General features: G+C 41.8%; 1 protein-coding gene across 6 annotated transcripts in view; it reads left to right on the top strand.

The window, feature by feature from the left end:
• ush2a (Usher syndrome 2A (autosomal recessive, mild)) overlaps positions 1-19,289 on the top strand; it is a 207,714-nt gene that overhangs the window by 130,943 nt on the left and 57,482 nt on the right. For all 6 annotated transcript variants that reach the window (XM_061814395.1, XM_061814394.1, XM_061814398.1 and 3 more), the window contains 5 exons: positions 83-304; positions 10,339-10,562; positions 11,812-12,112; positions 15,314-15,511; positions 15,619-15,773. In XM_061814395.1, the coding sequence (XP_061670379.1) occupies positions 83-304; positions 10,339-10,562; positions 11,812-12,112; positions 15,314-15,511; positions 15,619-15,773 (1,100 nt within the window). The remainder of the gene's footprint in view (positions 1-82; positions 305-10,338; positions 10,563-11,811; positions 12,113-15,313; positions 15,512-15,618; positions 15,774-19,289) is intronic.

Genomic DNA, 19,289 nt, shown 5'->3' on the forward strand with positions numbered 1-19,289 from the left:
AGTATGTTCCATGGGTTCTGTTTTTTTTTCTACTTTTGTTTGACTTTCCAGCAATTCCCTTCATTTGACCTTGTCTTTGTAGATGAATATTGCTGCCCCGACCACTCGCAGGGCCGTGTCTCGGTGGGGCCTGGGGACAGCTGCTGTGGGGGTGCTCCCTATGCCACCAAAGGCGGACAGCTGTGCTGCAGTGGGAGCCTCCACGATGGCTACGCGGTTCAGTGTTGTGGAGGCCACATTGTAGCTGATGCTCTGGTCTGCTGTGGTGGTGCTGACGAGGGTCAAGTGCATACATACATTCCAGGTGAGAGAATAGAGAGCTATCAAATCTCACAAACTAACTATTACAGAAAAATAACAGACAATTTACCGGTCAGAGATAATAGGCTACAAGTAATTTACAAAAATATATGTACAAAAAAGCAGATTTCAACAAAACTTGATTTGCCCAAGGCCATAATATCTAACTTTGCAATGTTCCCCAACTTCTCAGTGAATGATGTATGAATCGTAATGTCAAGCTTCGGGCACATTGCTGTCTATTGAGGTGTTTAATTCAGTGCTGACCCACATAAGAATCATTCGGTCTGCTATTGTAGTTGAACCTGAGAAGAAACAAAAAAAGAGGGTCAACTAGAGAAAATGAAAAAGAATCAAGCGTCGGGGGAGTAGACACATGCTGCAGGAACGCAGGGTCGTTTCCCTTCCTTTCCTCCTGCAATGTCCCGAAGCACCCGGATACCGCGACACAGATGGGACTGTGCATGTGTGCACTTGTTTATGTATGTGTGCATATAGATGAGTGTGTGTTTGTGTGCATTTAGGTTAATGTGTGTGTCATTAGACATCTTTGTCATGGCCGATGATGATGAAACACACTCTGGATGGCTCAGTTGAGGGCACTGCCAAGCACACAGCAGGACAAATAACACACTTTCTCGCCCTCCTTCACAACACACGCACACAATTTCACACGTATACGTATTACAGACACACACACTCACACACGCAGAGTCAACAGGGTACCCACTCTGCGGGGTTCACTTAGTGTTCAGTGCCAGAGACAGACACATGGACTCAATTCATCACAAATGAACAATGGCCCCATATGTACAGGCTTATAGTTCTCTATTAGCCTGGAAATTTGCAGACACTTACAAATGTACGCTAAAGTCAACAAAGAGCCGTTGCTCTTGCATGGCCATTATCACTTTTCCATATTTTGAAATGATTATTTTGCATTTTCTTTAAAAATAAGAAAATTACTTCCAAAGTATATCTTACATTCAGCTACAAAGATCCCCTTTAACTTAATTACTTTGTTGTTCTAACGTTCTATATACTCGCTGTTCCACGCTCTGGCCTTGTTTTCCACGCCGTCACGGGTAACCACATTTACTTTCTCCTCCTCTCTGCCTACTCTTTCCCCTCCCTCTCACTTCCCAGCCACTCATCAGTCATTAGCGTTAGCTTCCCCATTGAGAGCATATGGTATGATGGATCGGAGGGCTAGCGGCGCTAGCGAGGCTAAGGGCCATTTGCCGGGTGCGCCACGGTGTGTGTGGGGGGGGAGCCCTGGGTCCAGCGATGCAACCTCGACCCCGCACGTCTGCTTCAAGACCCTCACAAACACAACATGCTCACCTATTATGGGATAGCCTGCTTAACCTTGGCACAGGTCACTCACGATGCTCCCGTGTACCATGTTGACACATTTGTCGCTTTAATGACAGAAAATTAGTGACAGATATGTGACAAAAGCTATAGTGGGTATTGAAATAAGTTGCAGAAGCGTGAGGTAATACAAAAAATGGGGTATTTTGGAATCTAATTCCCCCACTGAATCAAACAAAAATAAAATTTTTAAAAAGAATTTTGAAACCATTCATGTATGCAGCTGGATTCAAATCACAGCTGCAAAAGAAGTATGTGCAAGGGAACTAGATGGAGCAGATTAAAGGAGGAGTGAAGGGTATCCCATTGTGCCCAGCTGATAGACTAGGTTAGGCTGATGTGATTATGGGGTCCCTAAAGTGCGATCTATCACACATTACCGTCCACACTGTCAACAACCATACAGACGCACTGCAGGGGAACACCAATGCCAGGAGACAGCCGTCTGGCAACAGATACGCCGGCCTGCATGCACATGTGCGCACACAGAGATACAAACACACACACACACAAGAACAATCGGGGATGTTGAACTGCTACGAAAGAAGGGACGACCCTTCCAGGGTCCTGAGCAATTGGGAAGACACTGGCTGTTTGGCCCCCATATCAACAAATAATATCTGGAAGGAAGACGTTCCCCCTTATTGATGCATTTTGGAGGTAGACCTCCATGAAGGCCTTTTTTTTTTTTTTTTTTGCTGTTAGATCAAGCAGAATGGTTTGGTAGAAGGGTGCTGAGGATGGAGCTGCTAGGCAGAAGAGTGAGAGGAAGACCAAAGAAAAGGTTGATGGATGTTGTGAGGGAGGACATGAGGACAGTCGGTGTTAGAAAGGAAGATGCACGAGATAGGCTTAGATGGAACTAAATGACACGCTGTGGCAACCCCTCTCGGGACAAGCCGAAAGGAAAAGAAGAAGAAGAAGATCAAGCAGAATGGAGAATCTGCATCACTTTTATACTGCAACGGTTAAACTGTGTCACAATAGAGTTTGGTGAAAATCTCCACACGTGCCTGTTTCTGAACTAGACTTTAATGCTCAATTCCATTTTTTGGGGCCGGAGTGTTACTTGATCTCAAATAAAAACACACCCTGAAGAAAATCACAAGAAATGGAATCAGGGTCAGAAATGTCACCACGCCACTCTTTTGCCTAAACCACATCCAAAGAGGAGTCAACACTTTGCTGCATTTTACAATTATTGTACTTCAACAACTGATGCATTGTTGCACTTTGTAAAAGCAAGAACACGATTGATCTTAAAACAATGAGTAAGTATGGCTTAGCCATCCGTCTATTTTTTGTACCACAGGGGTAACCAACGTAGAGCTCACCAGAGATGGGACGTTGATTTCCTACGAATGTTGTAAAAGTCTTCATTGGAAAGTTTACAAAGAACCTCAACAAAGTGAGACAAGACACCCAAACCGTGAAGCGGTTTGCACCTCTAAACATATGTCAGCCTGTCATAAGTTTCATTGGTGCAGGGAGAGTGTTTATTTATTGGCAATATATTGCAAATACATTGGCATTTAGTCGAAAATTAACACCGCGCAACGTCTCAACAATTACAGTAAAACTTTAGCACCAACCAGTGTTGATAGCCTCTTAATATGGCTTTAGTTATGTTACTTTTATTCGTTCATGTCTGACCTTTTTAATTGTACAGCAACTTCTGCTGTTTCACCACATCATTTCGCTTGGTAAAAGTGATACTTCACCTTGTGTACGATTGACGCCACCGGAAAACCCATTGTGAGGAAGATGCATAATTCAGGTTAGGAAACTTTATTTAGAGATTTCTGGCAAAACTTGGAGAAAATACAAGGAGTAACAATGAACATTAATTTAGAATATAAAGAGCTAGCTCAGCACCCAATTCTTTTGACAGCCTGCAGAAGGGGAGAAAAAGTAGATGCACCAAAATCTTATACTTTTGATGTCTCATATCATTGTGGGAGTCAATCAATTAAACCGTGCGTCAAAATCATGGCCAGCACTATTGTTTTGGTTCCGTGTTATCATTCAGATTTGTTTTGACATCAGCTGTCAGACTGCATTGAATGTACAGACCATGCCGAACTGAAATCGCAGCCAACTGGTCAAGTCAATCTGGCAGCCGGGATATTGGCTCTTGGTGCACTATGTTTGTTCCTACAGTAACGCACATCTTCATTACCTGTGATAACATTGTCATTTTCTTCCAAGTTAATTGAAATGAGACCTTAGCTGAATAATGCTGGTGGCGAGCTGTGCGGCAGTAGTGTAATCTCTCCAGCTATGGTGCAATGTGCAGACGCTGCGCTCGAAGGCTGGCAAATTCAAGCCGACGCAAAACCGACCTTGCTAAGACGTTTAGTGAAGCTGGGAAATGCACGCTTTTCACCAGATGCTTGTCAGACGTTAGCAACTGCTGGCTAACGTGCCTTTCTAATGCCGTATATTTGCGTCCTGGGAGGTTTATTACATGGGGTCAAAGGTATAGCGTGTACAGTACATGTTTGTAATCTCCTTTACAGAAGTTCATGTTCTGAGATTCCTTTATTGACAAGTTATGTATTGATGTTGAAATATTTCACACAACTTGGACAAGGGGGTCAAATTGTAATTCAGCACATTTCAATCCAGCCCGGTTTGAGCAAGTCTTTTATTATATACTGTAATTCCCGGCCTACAGACCGCACCTGGTTACAAGGCTCACCGAGTAAATTTGTAAAGGAAATAGCATTTGGTACATACGTACGCAGCAACTGTGTAAAAGCCTCATGTGCCTACATTGAAAGCCACACTGAAACACGAGATATTTAAAAAGACGGGACACAGAAAGAGTTTAATGGTAGTGCCGTGCCAAAGATAGCGCTAACGCTAATGCTAACAGGGCCGGTTAAAATGAAACTTACCAGTAAATATCACTGAGACACGCCAAAAAATGCACAAATTAGCAGCATCACTGCATAAACCGCAGGGTTGAAAGCGTGTGAAAAAAAGTCGTGGCTTGTCTTGATAATCTGCAAATGTTAAGGGTTTCTTGCTTTTAGTCTCACAATTTTTTTCGACAGACCGGCGTACTGCTTGTCCACGTCACATTCAATTCCTTTTCCAGTTCAATGGTTGTCATATGTTTCCTCTTTGCCATTATTGGTATCCTATGGTGGTGGCGTCAAATAGTTAATTCCTGTCAAGTTAATCCTGTAGAATTTCATAGAACTCTGAATTCCTACAAGATATGCAGAGGACTCGTGCGACAACTGGACATTAATGGTACATTTTTGCAGTACTCTATATGGGCTCATTGCGAATTGTTTGAGTCAACTGAGAAGCTTGTCGTTCTTGTAAAGTTTCCTGCAATTTACCACATTTTAATAATTCATAGTCAACTGCCCAATTTTGTAATCTATGAATAGGGTACAAATTCCCCTGTAGATCTTCACACTACTTTGTCAAACCAGTTGTTGAAAATGTTGTCCCAGTTTTTCCCAGCATGTAGACCAGTGTGGTGCAAGTTCCTGGCCAGCTATCTGCCCCCTTTTCCCCTCTCTGACTTTGCATGCTAGATGTTTTGGTACGATTAAGGTGAGATTAGACGGTGTTTAAAGAGATGTGCGTGGTGTCTGGCCTCCCATTGCTCCCTGACTCCCCCCATAAGTCCGCACCGCAGTGTGAGCTCCGTTAATCATTTCCCCTTACACTTTAGACTGTGCACCAGTCCACTGACCCTTCAGCCTCCAGCATACGCATTTGTCAGTGTGAGCATGCCGCCATTAATGGGCCCCAAAATTCACATCTTCCCGTCTTCAAAAAGTCCGAGCATTTCTTTAACTCCTTCACTGACTCCCTCCCTTGGTCCCAGCTCAGCAGGCCCCATCCAAACGTTCAAGGACAAATCTGAATATCCCTTTTCACCGTTTAAGTGTTAAAAGCCTGGCGGTGGCGGGGTGTTATCTTAACGCGCCTTGCCGTGCCATCATCAGAGCGCGTGATGAAAATGGCTGTGATGATGCTAAAAGAAAAAAAAAAAGAGGAGGGGGAGAAAAAGTAATAATCAAATATGTTTTTCAAGGGCACAGTGACCATTTGCTGGGGGGAAATTATCCTAGTAGTTAAGCTTGCTCAGTCTGAGCCGAGTGGAGTTGGGAGAGTGTGTGTGTGTGTGTGTGTGGTGTGTGTGTGTGTGTGTGTGTGTGTGTGTGTGTGTGGTGTGTGTGTGTGTGGTGTGTGTGTCAAGTTTTGTACATCTTATTTGTTGCATGCTTCCATATGTTTTTTTTCTGAATCTTCTGAATACGTGAATGTAGTTTCACGTTACTGTACACTCTGAAACAAAACATTCCTTTTATCATTTCTACCAAATTGGAGTGAGTCTATCAGTCAATGTGTGTGTGTGCGTGTATGCGGCTGTCCATGCAAATCATTGCCAAAATCCCCTCCATCAATGATGGCTAGCAAACGACCAACAGTAGTGGATTCCAAAGAGCCGCGTGTGGCTGAATGTTTTTTTTTTTTTTTTTTTTTTTTTAAGATGAAGTGCTCTTTGAACACGGGGAGACATTTCTCTCTCTGTTAATGTACTTATGATGATGAATTTTCTATTACATTGGGTTTAATGACTGGCGAGAATAAATCCAGAGGTTGTCAGCTGCACAGAGTTGAGGACAGTCATCCTGTATTTTTGGTCATGTTTTTACTTGTATGTTTTACATGTTATTTAGATTTAGTTGTATAGTTTGTATTTTATAACTCTTTTGAGAAAATAGTGCAAAGTGTGCACAGGACTTCAAATAGAGAAAAAAGAGGGAAAAAAAGCACAGCCTTGATTGTAAAAAAAAAAAAAATAAGCATTTAGAGAATTGTCAGTCAACAAGGAATTATGGCATTATTTGTCTGATGTGACCTATAAATTTAGTTGGAATGTGTCACACAGTTTTCCACCACTTTGTGTTCGTATTTGTTATAATATATTCACGTTTTTGATTTGTTTAAAGTTGTTGAGGGGGTTTTAGTCTCCTAGAGAGCCCGGATAACCCTAATCCACAACACACATTTTTATCAGTAGTTCATTGGCAGGGCTAAATATTGACTTATCATTAAGTGGAATGACTGAAACCCTAATAATAATTCACGTTGTCTAAGCACCTTGTGTTGATGCGGCGCTCCCGATGCTGTTAATGAATGTATGCAAATCCAACATAAATCTGAAGATTAGGGCCCAAGCATTCCGCGATGCTACAGAGAAAACAAGAGGTTGTCGACACGTACACAAACACATTCACAAATACACACGGTGAGGACGGGGAAAACACAAGCTGCGTGTTTTAAAACGTGAGCACAGATAATGCTTTCAAAAGACAGGGGATTAGATTTCTGTCGAATGCGTAATAATACAAAACTAAAGTTTCCAAGCACAATTGTAAACAGTGGATGCATGTATACTACTATATTCGAACTTTGTGATTTTTTTGGTAAAATGTAAACATATTGCGGTATTTCCACTGATAGTAAATGAACACTCCAACTCTAGATGAAAAAGCTGGATGTTGTCTTTCTCAAAGGGGAAATCCAGTGGTTTGCATGAACAATGTATCCAATAGGTCTAGTAGGTTTCTCGGATTTATCCTCATCTGATGAAGAAATAGCAGTATCGGTTGATCGGGAAGACGGAGGAATACTTCCATACAGAGCGGCGGAGCCGTGAGCTCACCGGGCCGGGGAGTGGCAGCACCCCTGAAAATTCGTATTTGTTGATAAAAATCTTCTCAAAACACTATTAAATGAGAGAGGATTTAACATCACATTGTCAAGATAGAGTACATATTACATGACCTATTGGATACATTGTTAATGGAAAACACTGGATTTCCCCTTTAACATGCCCACTCTGTTAATGTGAACTATCACGTGATGGGAAAAAAATGTACACATATAAGAAATTTGTTTGTTGAACAGTACACAGATTGTCACTGTCCACCAAATAACTGCACACATTAGCCAAAAATGTGCCCCATAATCATCTACACTGTCAGCAAGATCACATATTTTGTTGTTTTCATGTGCATTAACCGGTTGCAATTTGTTTATGAAAGAAAAGTATGTGAGCAGTCACTGATGGTGTAGCCTTTGGTGTGAGCAGCGTGGGATCCATTCCCGCTCAGTGATGGTGTCGATATTTGCCCTGTGACTGACTGGCGACCAGTTCAGGGTGTAGTCCACCTTTCGCCCGAGGCTAGCTGGGATAGGCTCCCGCTTTCCCGCAAACCTTGTGAGGATAAGCGGCTTGGATAATGACATGACATTACAAGTATGAGAGCTTCACCAATATGCATTTGTAACAGCGGAGTACCTACTTGTTCCAATGAATTTGGTGTTCATTTGAAAATCCAAACTTTTTGGGGGTAAAATGTGGATACGGCATCTTATGGTGATACTTTTTTTCAGTTTTGGTGAAGTTATGACGTGTTTTCCTCATAGATTGAACGTCCTTCAAAAGGTAGTTGAGTTTCATTTCAGCCGCCCTTTCTGGAACCTGATTGTTGTGTTTTTTTTTTTTTTTTTTATGGTATGTACAGTATCAATTGGAGGATGCCCAGTGAGATGCGTCTTGGGTTCTTTGCGACCATAAATTTTCCAGTTAGTTTCAGAATATGTGCCGCCATGTTGATACCTTGCAATAGATCCATAGTCACACAGTAAATGGAGAGGGGTGCCAGCGCCCAGAAGAAAGGCGGGTTTAAAGGTGAGGATGGCGAGAGGACAAGCAATGAGTGTAGAAAAGCTATTTGGAAAAGTGTTGAGCTGTTTATTTGCTCGTCATTGAAGCTGAAGTAAGGCGCCGAGGGAATTGGCCGGCGAGCCTATGCTCTGCAACAGCTGCCGCCGCTAAGTGAGTTACCGGCCGTCACACTGCCTTTATGTCACACAATGGCAAACACGTCCACGCTCGCAACGCGCCGTCACACGATGCTTGTCAATGCGGGTCGCGAGGTTACAAAGCACAGCGACTCGGCGGCAGAGCCGAGACGAGATTCTCCGCCTGATTGTGTCAGTTAATACGATGGCTTCGCGGCGTTTGATTTGCATGAGGAGTTAACTTTGATGGAGGTGTTGGACAATGTTATTCATCACGCCGGAACTAGCTGGAGCCCCATTAGAGGACAAGGCCGTGACACAAAGCAATGACTTGGTGTTTAATGTCTGCTGTCAAATAAAATGAGCTCCACAGCTGGAGGCGGACGGCGCCACAGATCAGCATGTCATCAACTGTTAGGATACACTTCCTAAATACCTCATGAAAGTTGCATTATTTGAAGCAGAAGCTGAATAATCAGCAAAGACCAGCGGCTCGAGCTTCTTAGTTTTACCCACCCTGATTTAGAATGAGAAGCTTTGACTGTTTGACTCTGGTTAAAATACAATTTGTCCTTTTTACCCTAAGCGCACAAAGAATGTTGAAGTCGTGCTCCGCGTTGCTCATTTCAATTTCCCATGCATCCTCACAGCAGGTGACTTGCTGACTCAGTCTTAGAGCAGGACAATATTATGGCCCTAATCCACTGAGAGGCCAGAGGATGACAATCCTTTCAGCTAAACTGTGTTGATGTCTCACTAACCTGATTGCCTCAACCTGGGTAATTACCAGGGCCACAGTTCCCTCTGACTTTTGTTTCACCCTCACATAGACGACCTCACCCTTAGCAAACACACACCGATATCACACACTTCTACTCTGTTATTTGCCACAAAATGTATCACTTCAAAGCAGCCTTTCAACATTTTGATTGGGCACCGGAGCTAAAAGGTCAGAAGTTTTTAGTTGCCTCCGTTTTGAGGAAACTAGGGAACACTAATTTGTTTCTAAAATTCACATTTGATATCAGGATGTAAAGAAACTTTAATTATCCATCCATTTTCTTATCCGCTTATCCTCACAAGGGTCGCGGGGAGCACTGGAGCCTATCCCGGCTGTCAACGGGCAGGAGGCAGGGTACACCCTGAACTGGTAGCCAGCCAATAGCAGAGCAACACTTTAATTAGACATTCACTTTTGTTTTTCACTGAAACTATTACAAAAAAATCGAACATTTAAAATAATACATTAGCATGATCTTTTTCTGTTGGCGTTTTTGAGTTTAAAGAAAAACATACAAATGTATTATTATAATTTTTTTTTTTATTATGCAGCAGAATGTGCGATGTAATGTGTTGAAGCATTTTCCAGTGCAATAACCATATTTTGCAAGCTTTTTTTTAAAGTTACTGGAAATACAAGGAAAAGTCAGACAACAAAAAAGATCAACAAAAAAAATTATAAAAAATAAAACCTGTCAAAAGGTACTAAACCTAAAGTTTATGATTCCATGATACAGGTCATATATTTTCCAGTTAACAATCTCTTGGTAAGATGACATGATCACATGTGTACGTATATTATAAATGTCACCTCGCTGCTGAAGGTGAATCGGTGGCAGACAGGCATTACTTATCGCTGCCAGAGATGGCGGCTCATGGAAACAACACACTTGTGCTCTCTATCTGCAAAGTCACATCCCACGTAAGAAAGCCGAAAATGGAATGAAAATCAACATTGGATTGGATACCTTATCATATTAAATATATTCTATGTATACTGCATATGCAAATCTACAATATATGAATTTTTTTCTTCCTTAGGTTTTTCCTGCTGTGGTCAAGAGTACATCAACTCTTCCACGTCCCTCTGCTGCCGGGGCAGCGATAGAGTACCAACGATACATCCATCGGGCAATACCACAGTCAAACTGCAGTGCTGTGGACCCAAAGTTATACTTCAAGAACACGAATGCTGCAATGGGATTGCTTTTGACTCTCAACGGCATGTGTGTGCCAGCAGGCCCACACCAGGCCTTTCAATGGAGGTTTGTTGATTTATTTATTTATTTTTATCATTGTATGGCCACATGGCCACAACAAGATCACAAACATTGCACATGACAATAACACTTTATGAAGTGTCCAATTTGAGTTCACTTCAGTGCAGCTCTCTGATTCCCAAGCAGACTTACTTGCACGTTATCCAGGGCCGTGCATTTCTCTACATTTTCTCGGTCAACAATGGGGGAAAATAAACAATCAATGAATCAATTAGTTAACTTTGTTAGCCATTCTGATTGTCAGTGACCGAAGGAGCAGTCACACCCATTTAAATAAGATTGACTGTCTTCGAGTTGAGGGCTGGTCCATCTTCAATTCATCATTTCAGGTCATGTGGTGTCAGTGAAGTCAGTTTAACACACAAAGACGCACACTATGGTGAGCGCACAAGAGGCCAAAGGGTTGCAACCCATCCATCCATCCATTTTCTTTGCCCCTTATCCTCACGAGGGTCACGGTGAGTGCTGGAGCCTATCCCAGCTGTCAACAGGGAGGAGGCGGGGTACCCCCTGAACTGGTTGCCAGCCAATCGCAGGGCACATTGAGACAAACAGTCGCACCCATAATCACACTTAGGGGCAATTTAGAATCTCGAATCATTGTTGCATGTTTTTGGGATGTGGGAGGAAACCAGGGTGCCCGGAGTAAACCCACACAAGCATTGGGAGAACATGCAAATTAAACACAGGCAGGTCCAGGATTGAACCTGGACCTCAGAACTGTGAGGCCAATGCTTTACTAGCTGAGCCACCGTGCTGCCGGGTTGCAACCCATTAGTTGTAATTTCATTACTTTCACTAAATCCCATACAGTACCTCTTGCTACACTATATTCACAAAAGTATTGGGACGCATGGCCATTACACCTGCTGGAAATAAGCATGGGGACAATATCCCCCCGCACTTATAACGGCATTTTTTTTTTTTTTATCGAATTATCCAAAAGACCATTTGTGAGTTCATTGGTCAATGTTGTTAGACCTGAGAGCAGCCCTAACTCACAATTTCCGTTCTATTTCGTCTCAAAGATGTTTGATTGGCTTCTTCCACACGAAAAGGCAACCAAGCATCCCTTTATGGCCCTTGCTCAGTGCACTGGAAACACAAAATGGTCTCCCACAAGCTGTTCCGACAAAGTTTGAAGTGTACATTTCTTAAGAAAATGTCCTGATTGTTAAGTAAAAGAAATGTCTACAGTACATATAGTAAGCTGTCTCTTTCCCTTTTTCCTCAGAGTGTCTGTTTGCAGGGTGCTCTGTGTCCCGTGTCCGCATCCTCCACAGCTTACTGTGGCTCCTGTGACATTGAGCCATCTACCACCGCTTGCACATGGGTTCTGTCTGCACATCTTGATGCTGCCTCCACAACACACACACCAACAATCAACGGCACATCTGAAGCACTTATCACGAGGTCCTACACGCATAAAAACATAAGTCATCTGCGCAACGGCCTCCTGAGTTATGAGGGGAATTTGTGCGCATCCCACGAGGAGGCAGTGTACAGCGGCGATGCCAACACATACACCTATACAGGTACTTCCTTTTTCCGTTTGTGTGATGTTGTCTTGGATAATTTGAATAGTAGCAGTACATGTTATTCTTGTCAGTTGTGGTAACTCGCACATTTTATAAATATCGACACTAACACACGACAATTTTTTGCTCGTTTCATTTAACATCTTTGCGCACCTCCATCGAAATCACAACTGTAAAACAATTTAACAACCAGCAAACTTCTTTCATCTTGATCATAAGTGGCGGTGGCTATGATGACATTTCAACGCCTTCCTTCGTGGACTGTGAATACTTCTTTCATATAATGTGGTACCTTGACAGTAACATGAAACAAAAATGAAGCAATTAAATTACTGTAATGCCCTGGCATGAGGTTAAAGGAGAGACGCAGTCACTGATGCACTTTCTCCAGTTTATTGAACGCACCAAAAAGTCAACCACAGATACAAAATGAACAGACTCAGAGGGAGCTGCTGCAAGGCCACAAGTCACACCCAGACACTCCTCACACACAGGCGAACACAACCAACTCGAGCTCTTGATGTCACTGACTAGGCCACGCCCCTTGAACCACTCTTTCAATATTCGACTATTACAGTACAAAACAGGAATTCCACTTAATGAAATAAAATTCATTTTCATTGTCTTTTACCATGTTGTATGTTTTTTTTATCCAATGCACAACGTGTTTTCTTTATGAAAAAAAATTTCCACCCCTCCTAAAGCAAGTAGTTTTTTTTCGGGCTGTAATGGATTAATGGCCTTTGCATTAAGTTCAATGTGGAAAATGGGTTTTATATATGAGTAAATTCATAAGTACCACTTATTATGGTCTTTTCACACTGAGCCTTTGATGACCCTGGTTTTTTTTCGTTTTGTTTTTTTTGGGTATTTAAAAATAAAAAGTAGCAACAACACAAAACTATATGCATCAACAGTTAATTACATTGGTGGTCGCTGAACTCAGCTCTCTTGTGATGTGTGTTCCAAAAATGTTGGTCCACATTTGTGTTGTTTCCATGTGTGTGTGTGTGTGTGTGTGTGTGTGTGTGTGTGTGTGTGTGTGTGTGTGTGTGTGTGTGTGTGTGTGTGTGTGTGTGTGTGGTTAAGATGAGTTTCTAGGCGATGCTGTGACACCATCTGGGCAGAGGCACATAAAGCTGTCACCACCCGCCATACACCAGATGTTGCCCATGCACACATACTCGCACACACCAGCTATCGTTCTATAGTTCCCTTAGGTTGAACCATGAACTAGGTCTCACGCACGAAAGCTGTGCTCTAATGTATTAGCCACAGACATGCGGCGATGCTTACCACAGTCGCTTCTTAATCAAATACGTAAACAATTTTGAGGCGCGTGTCCGTTTATGGCGGCACACCCTTTGTTTCATTTGCATGTGGATGTCAGTGCTTTCACCGTAGGGTTAGGGAACGACATTAGCCCCGGACTGGTGGTTAAAACATGCTTTCATTTACAGCAGCAGTCCCTTAGCTCTCTTAAAAGGCATGCCAAATATGTGTATGAGGGTGGGCGAGTACATTGGTATTTATATACACTCCTGTACGCATACCCTAGCAGAAGGGCTGTAACAAGGCCCCAGTCACTTGCTCACCTTTACAGCTTGTCAAGTTGCGACCAATGCATTTATTTGTTATACATTCATGTAATGTCTGCTGCCATTGGCGATGCTCCCTGAGTGGTTTACACAAATTGAACTGCTGTTACTATAACTACATAATGTTTAGGACCTCCACAATAACATGCTCCCCGTGTTATACTTTAGTGCACAATTGCTCCAAATAATTGGGCTGTTTTGACAATATGTTAATATTGCAGTTACTTTGCAATGTAGGTGAGTAACACTGCACTAGATCATACTGAGAGGGGTTTCTAATGTTTTGTTTACCGCATTGAGCTACATCAGAGGAGCAAAGTAATAGAATACAGTGATGTCTTGGTTCTCTACCACAATCCTGTTCAGAAAATGGTTCGAGAAGTGATTTGTTTGAAAACCGAATCGATGTTTCACATTACAATGAATGGAAAAAGAAATAATGCGTTCCAAGCCTAAAAATTTTGGCTTTTCAAAGCATTTTTTTTAGCTTTTCCTGATAATAAACTGCATAGTAGAAATACATGTTTAGTTTAAATACTTTATATTATAAAATAATTTAAGAAATATATTTATTTTTTGCTTAAAAGGTATACTTTAGTAGTAGAGTACGCTAGGCTGGGAGTGCATTGCCGTATCTGTAGCTACTCGGCCCCCAGCCTTGTAATCTTTTTTTATTAACAAAAGTGCAGAATAACGTTAAACAAGCAACTTGCCTTATTTGGAGCCATGGTTGGGGGTTAATTCGGTAGTCCTCATTAAGAAGAAAAACAACAGTCACTACAGAAGCTGCGTTATACAGAATAACAAAACTGTGCTGGTTGTGCCGCATGCACGTTATGTCATTCTGGGTTTTTTTCAGGGACCGTTTGAATTCACAATAACAAAACGGGTCGTGAGTGGGTCAGTTGCTTGCGCCGCGCGCATTATGTTATTTCCGCGTTTTTTCGGCAGCGTGGGAGATCACAACAAAGCCCATAGTGGGTCAGCTGGTCTGGCCGCGCGCAATGTTATTTCCAGGTTTTCTCGGTGGTGTTCGAGTACCGATTTTCATTCGAAAACAGAAGCAAAAAAATCTCGAAATTTTCGTTCGGAAACCGATTTGTTCGAGAACCGAGGCTTTACTATATCTAAAAAATATGCAACGCAGCTTTACTCTACTGGAAACAACAAAATAATGTTTGCGATTTGTAATGAAAAAATGTTTATATACATCAGGCATTATTGTGTGGTTATGCAGGTTTTTCTGACATAAAGACCACTGAGTATATTTATATTCCTAACCCAGTATAGTTTGGGTCACTATTATACAACACATGCACACTACTGTGAATGACTGGTTAAACAGTATCTTTTGTTATTTAAGTCAAACAATTTATGTACTTCCATATTCCAATTGTTTTTCTCACAATTCCTTGTCAACCAGTTAAGACATTAGAATGTACTCTATTTTCCAACCAAAAAGGCCCCACGTCAAATAGATGCCTTGCTTCGAGTAAACACCTGTTCTTGTCTGCACTTGAGTAAATCAACAACCTCCAGATTATTGCAAGAAATATGTTACTATTTTCTCCTCTCCTTTATGTTACATTGCACTCAATAGATTTGGACTTGGAGCCCTTCACCACCTACGAGTACAGAGTGAGGGGCTGGAACAGCTTTGGCCGGGCCACCAGTGACGTTATCACGGTGACCACAGCTGAGGACAAACCATGGGGGGTACCCCCTCCTCGATGGAGACGTCTGGATGAACGGAGTGACATTATCCAGTGGCACTGGCAAACACCTGCTCGACCTAATGGTATGTGTAAATGTAGATACTCAAAACAGTTACATTTTCGAGGGACTTCATCTTTTAAACCTATGAAATGGTTTCCATTTCGCTGATATTGTTTTCCTTTGCGCCAGGAGTCATTACCCACTATGTGATACTGCGTGATGGACAGGAGCGCTACCGTGGCGAAGAGAACAGTTTCACAGATATGAGCGGGACCAGACCCTTCCAAGAATTTAGCTACCAGCTACGGGCCTGCAACAGGGCTGGTTGCACTGATAGTACAAAGGTAAAACTGTCTGTGTCCTTTACAATTTTCCCCAAGAAGTAACAGAACATACTGCTTCCATTGAGATTTCCTGTAAGGCTTTCAATTCTTGATCCAAGTCTCTTGATGTCTTTGACGGGATTTGTTTGAGATGCCAATACATTTCACACAACGTTAACAGTTTTGAAAGTAACATCTTGACATGGCTGACATTTTAACATTTCTACAATTTTTTTTCCCCAAGTCTTTCACCACTTACACAAGGTATTTGAGTTATGTGCTGTCTCTGTCTGAGCACTATGTAAAACCAGTCGATAGAAGACTAAGAACAAAGCAGGGAAGACTGAACATTAAGAAACACTGCCAATTTAACCCTGAAAATTACATGAAACATGCTTCTGCAAAGATCAATTGCTGGTTTGAAGTTGTAGGTGACAACTATGTAAGCCTTGGAGGACGTCTCCATCTAAATTCTTGAAGGATATATGACACAAGATGGCTGAGGTTGCAGGTCTAATGGTGAATTAGTTTCATTTCCTCTTCAAGCTCTTATCCAATCCATTGTTAGGGTTTTTTTACATCATAGAATTCTCCTCATTTTAACATTGTTCTATTGAACTATAATTATAAGGTTGGACAAATATGTACAGTTTTGCTTACTTTGTAGCTGATATTTTCCCACTTAATGGATGTTTTGCTTTTTCCACGTCAGAACGCGATGCCGCTCGCGCTCTCCCTCGGCGTGTGAGGTTGTGGATTTGCTGAGTCCACCTGATGTTTGTGATAGCATCCATAATAGCTTCACACAGTAACTCCCCTCTGCTATCTCTGGAGCTGTAGTTGAGCTGATATCAACACAACAATTAATTTCACCGGCTTAGCACAGATGAAAGCTCCTGTTGAAAAGTGTCTGTCTTGCTTTTATAGCTGATTGAACGTGCTTTGTGATTTGGCATAAAGTTATGTAAAGAGGCCAATGCGTCACCAGGAGGGCTGCATGGAGGATAACGATGGTCTTATGGGACATTTGTGAGTTTCAGCTTTGCTTTCGAGATAAATTGAAGACAAGTAGATTAATGTTGACAATAATGAAGACTTGGAATTGATAGGATCAATGGTTATAGGGGGAAAGATGAAAAGGGGTGGAAAGGTTAAAGCGATACTGTAAATAGTGAAATATGGAATTTCGTCTAGTTTTTGTGTTGCCATTTTTAGTCACAGTGAATAGTTAAGTACAAACGTACAAACAAATGTTAGCCACACTTCACTAATGTTGACCCCTTCATTTTGTGTGGCCATAATGGGCCTTTCCGACCTTTCAATCACTTGTAAAATAATAGCCAATCAGATAGCCGCATTGTCTTGACCGCTGGCTTGACACGCCCCTCCCGCCATGTTGTCCCACAAGCAATACTGGTTGTCAGTAGCATGCGCTTGGAAAAATTAATGTTACGAAAAAAATGGTCCTCAGAGGGGCTTGGGGAACGTGCAATTCTGATGAAAGATATCCTGGTTTGGTTAATTTTTGCACTTGTAGAAAATCGAACCGAAGTCACTTATAAAGACTACAGTGATATTACTCGGAATCTTTCCAAGTAAAAAGTACTCACCCTGCTTTACATGCGCAGTACGATTCCACTATTTCATCCTGTTGGATTTCAATATGAAGTTTGTGAGGCGTCAAACTTTTTTGCATCAATCGCCAACATTTCGCTGTAACTCTAACATTGCGTCATGCTCCGTCCAAAATCTTCATTCCGTGTACATATCCTTGCGTGAAATAGTTAAGACCTCTCTGTAGAACTCTCTTCGACAAGTCTGACACATTTGGCAAAAAACATAACCCAATATTATCTGGAATATGAATCGACTTCAAACATGTTCTGTTCAGTCGCCATTTTGGAAGCTTGTGGGAGATGGCAACTGTAGCTAAGGGGGTGGAGCTTAAGATGGCCAGTTGGAAAGGTCCATTATCACTATTAAAATGCAACTTGTGTGAGTGAGTAAACATAATTTTCCTCATGAAATTGTATTTTAGAGGTTCCGGGAACAACACCCGATATGTATTTTCATTGATGTGTCTATCATAACAGGATGCAAAAAAATAAATAAAAATAAATCTGAGGTACCCATGCACAAAATTGAACAGGAGTCAGTCAGTTTTGTTTCAAGATGGCATTTTGGACAAATACCCGAGCTCAGATTTTGACAGATATGTACATATTTCACTATTTACAATACCGCTTTAACCTTTCCACCCCTTTTTATCTTTCCCCTTAAAACCATTGATCCTATCAATTCCAAAAGTCTTTATTATTGTCAACATTAATCTACTTTGGCTTACTCTATAATGTGGGCGGTGCATGACGTCAATGTAAGATGATCATTTTGACTATTCAAAAGTAGCTCACTGTTTTTTAGCTTTTATTGGACATTTGTGATTGTTACCTGCTTTACATGGTGACACAGTTAACATTACTGATGATGTGCATACCTTGTTCTATATTAACACCTCTTGTGGAGGCCGGTCCTTCTTTTAAATAAGTATTCCGAAAAAAGCAAAGCGTAGCTACAAAGTTCATCCTTTGATGCTTGCTGGGCTGATGTCTTTCACATCATGCACGGTGCTTTGAAGTCCAAAATTTTGTAGGAGTGAGGACTTACAATCTCTCAACTTCAGTGCTAACCAAACGAACTATAACTATACTGCCCCCGAAGATCGGAACCTTTTCCCAACTGTATGTAGCTGTTATATGAGCACCAGGAGAGCCTTGTGTCCAACCCCAGTAAGCAAGCACAGTTAAACAACAAACTCAATCTCTGCATCCCACACACATGCACGAAGAGCACGAAACACAGCGTGCACAGTCCCAGCAGAGAGTGGAAAGGAACTGACTTGGATTAGTTTGTACACCGGTGAAAATTGGCCAAACATTCCCAATTATGGGACAAGGTGGGCTAACCTAATACACCACTGCAATTACCTGGCATCCGCACGCACGGCAGCAGACACACACAAGCGCACCCTGGCCGAGACAACAGAAGTTGCTGATCTAATACGGTTGGTCACTTAGAGAGCTTGGAAGAGCGATTGGTCCTCCTTTGTCTTCAAATGCTCTTGTCCTGTTGCCGCTCCCATTTGTCTGCTGTCATTCCCGTGATAGCAACGTCAACCTCTCACATCCATTGTCCTCTCTTTTGCTTCTCCACTCTTTGCACTGCAATTCCTCGTAGGTGACCATCATTCCTCTTTGTCGTACCATTTACATTTTCCGACGTTACTAATTTTCCACTGCTGTGACATCACAAGGATGTCAAATGTTAGAATTCTGGAAACTGAAAAATCCTTTTTTTTTTTTTTTTGTCTTTTTGTTACTGCTCACCAAAAACCCCATAGTGTACATTCCTAATTCTGTGAGTTTTTATATCTAAAACAATAAAATGTTTTTTTTTTTTCTGGAAAAAAATGGGAGAACACACAAAAAACAATTACAAAGTGTTTAATATTAAGTAACAAACACAATTTACAAATCGCCT

This window comes from Syngnathoides biaculeatus, chromosome 3, assembly GCF_019802595.1.
Source record: "Syngnathoides biaculeatus isolate LvHL_M chromosome 3, ASM1980259v1, whole genome shotgun sequence".
NCBI lineage: Eukaryota > Metazoa > Chordata > Actinopteri > Syngnathiformes > Syngnathidae > Syngnathoides > Syngnathoides biaculeatus.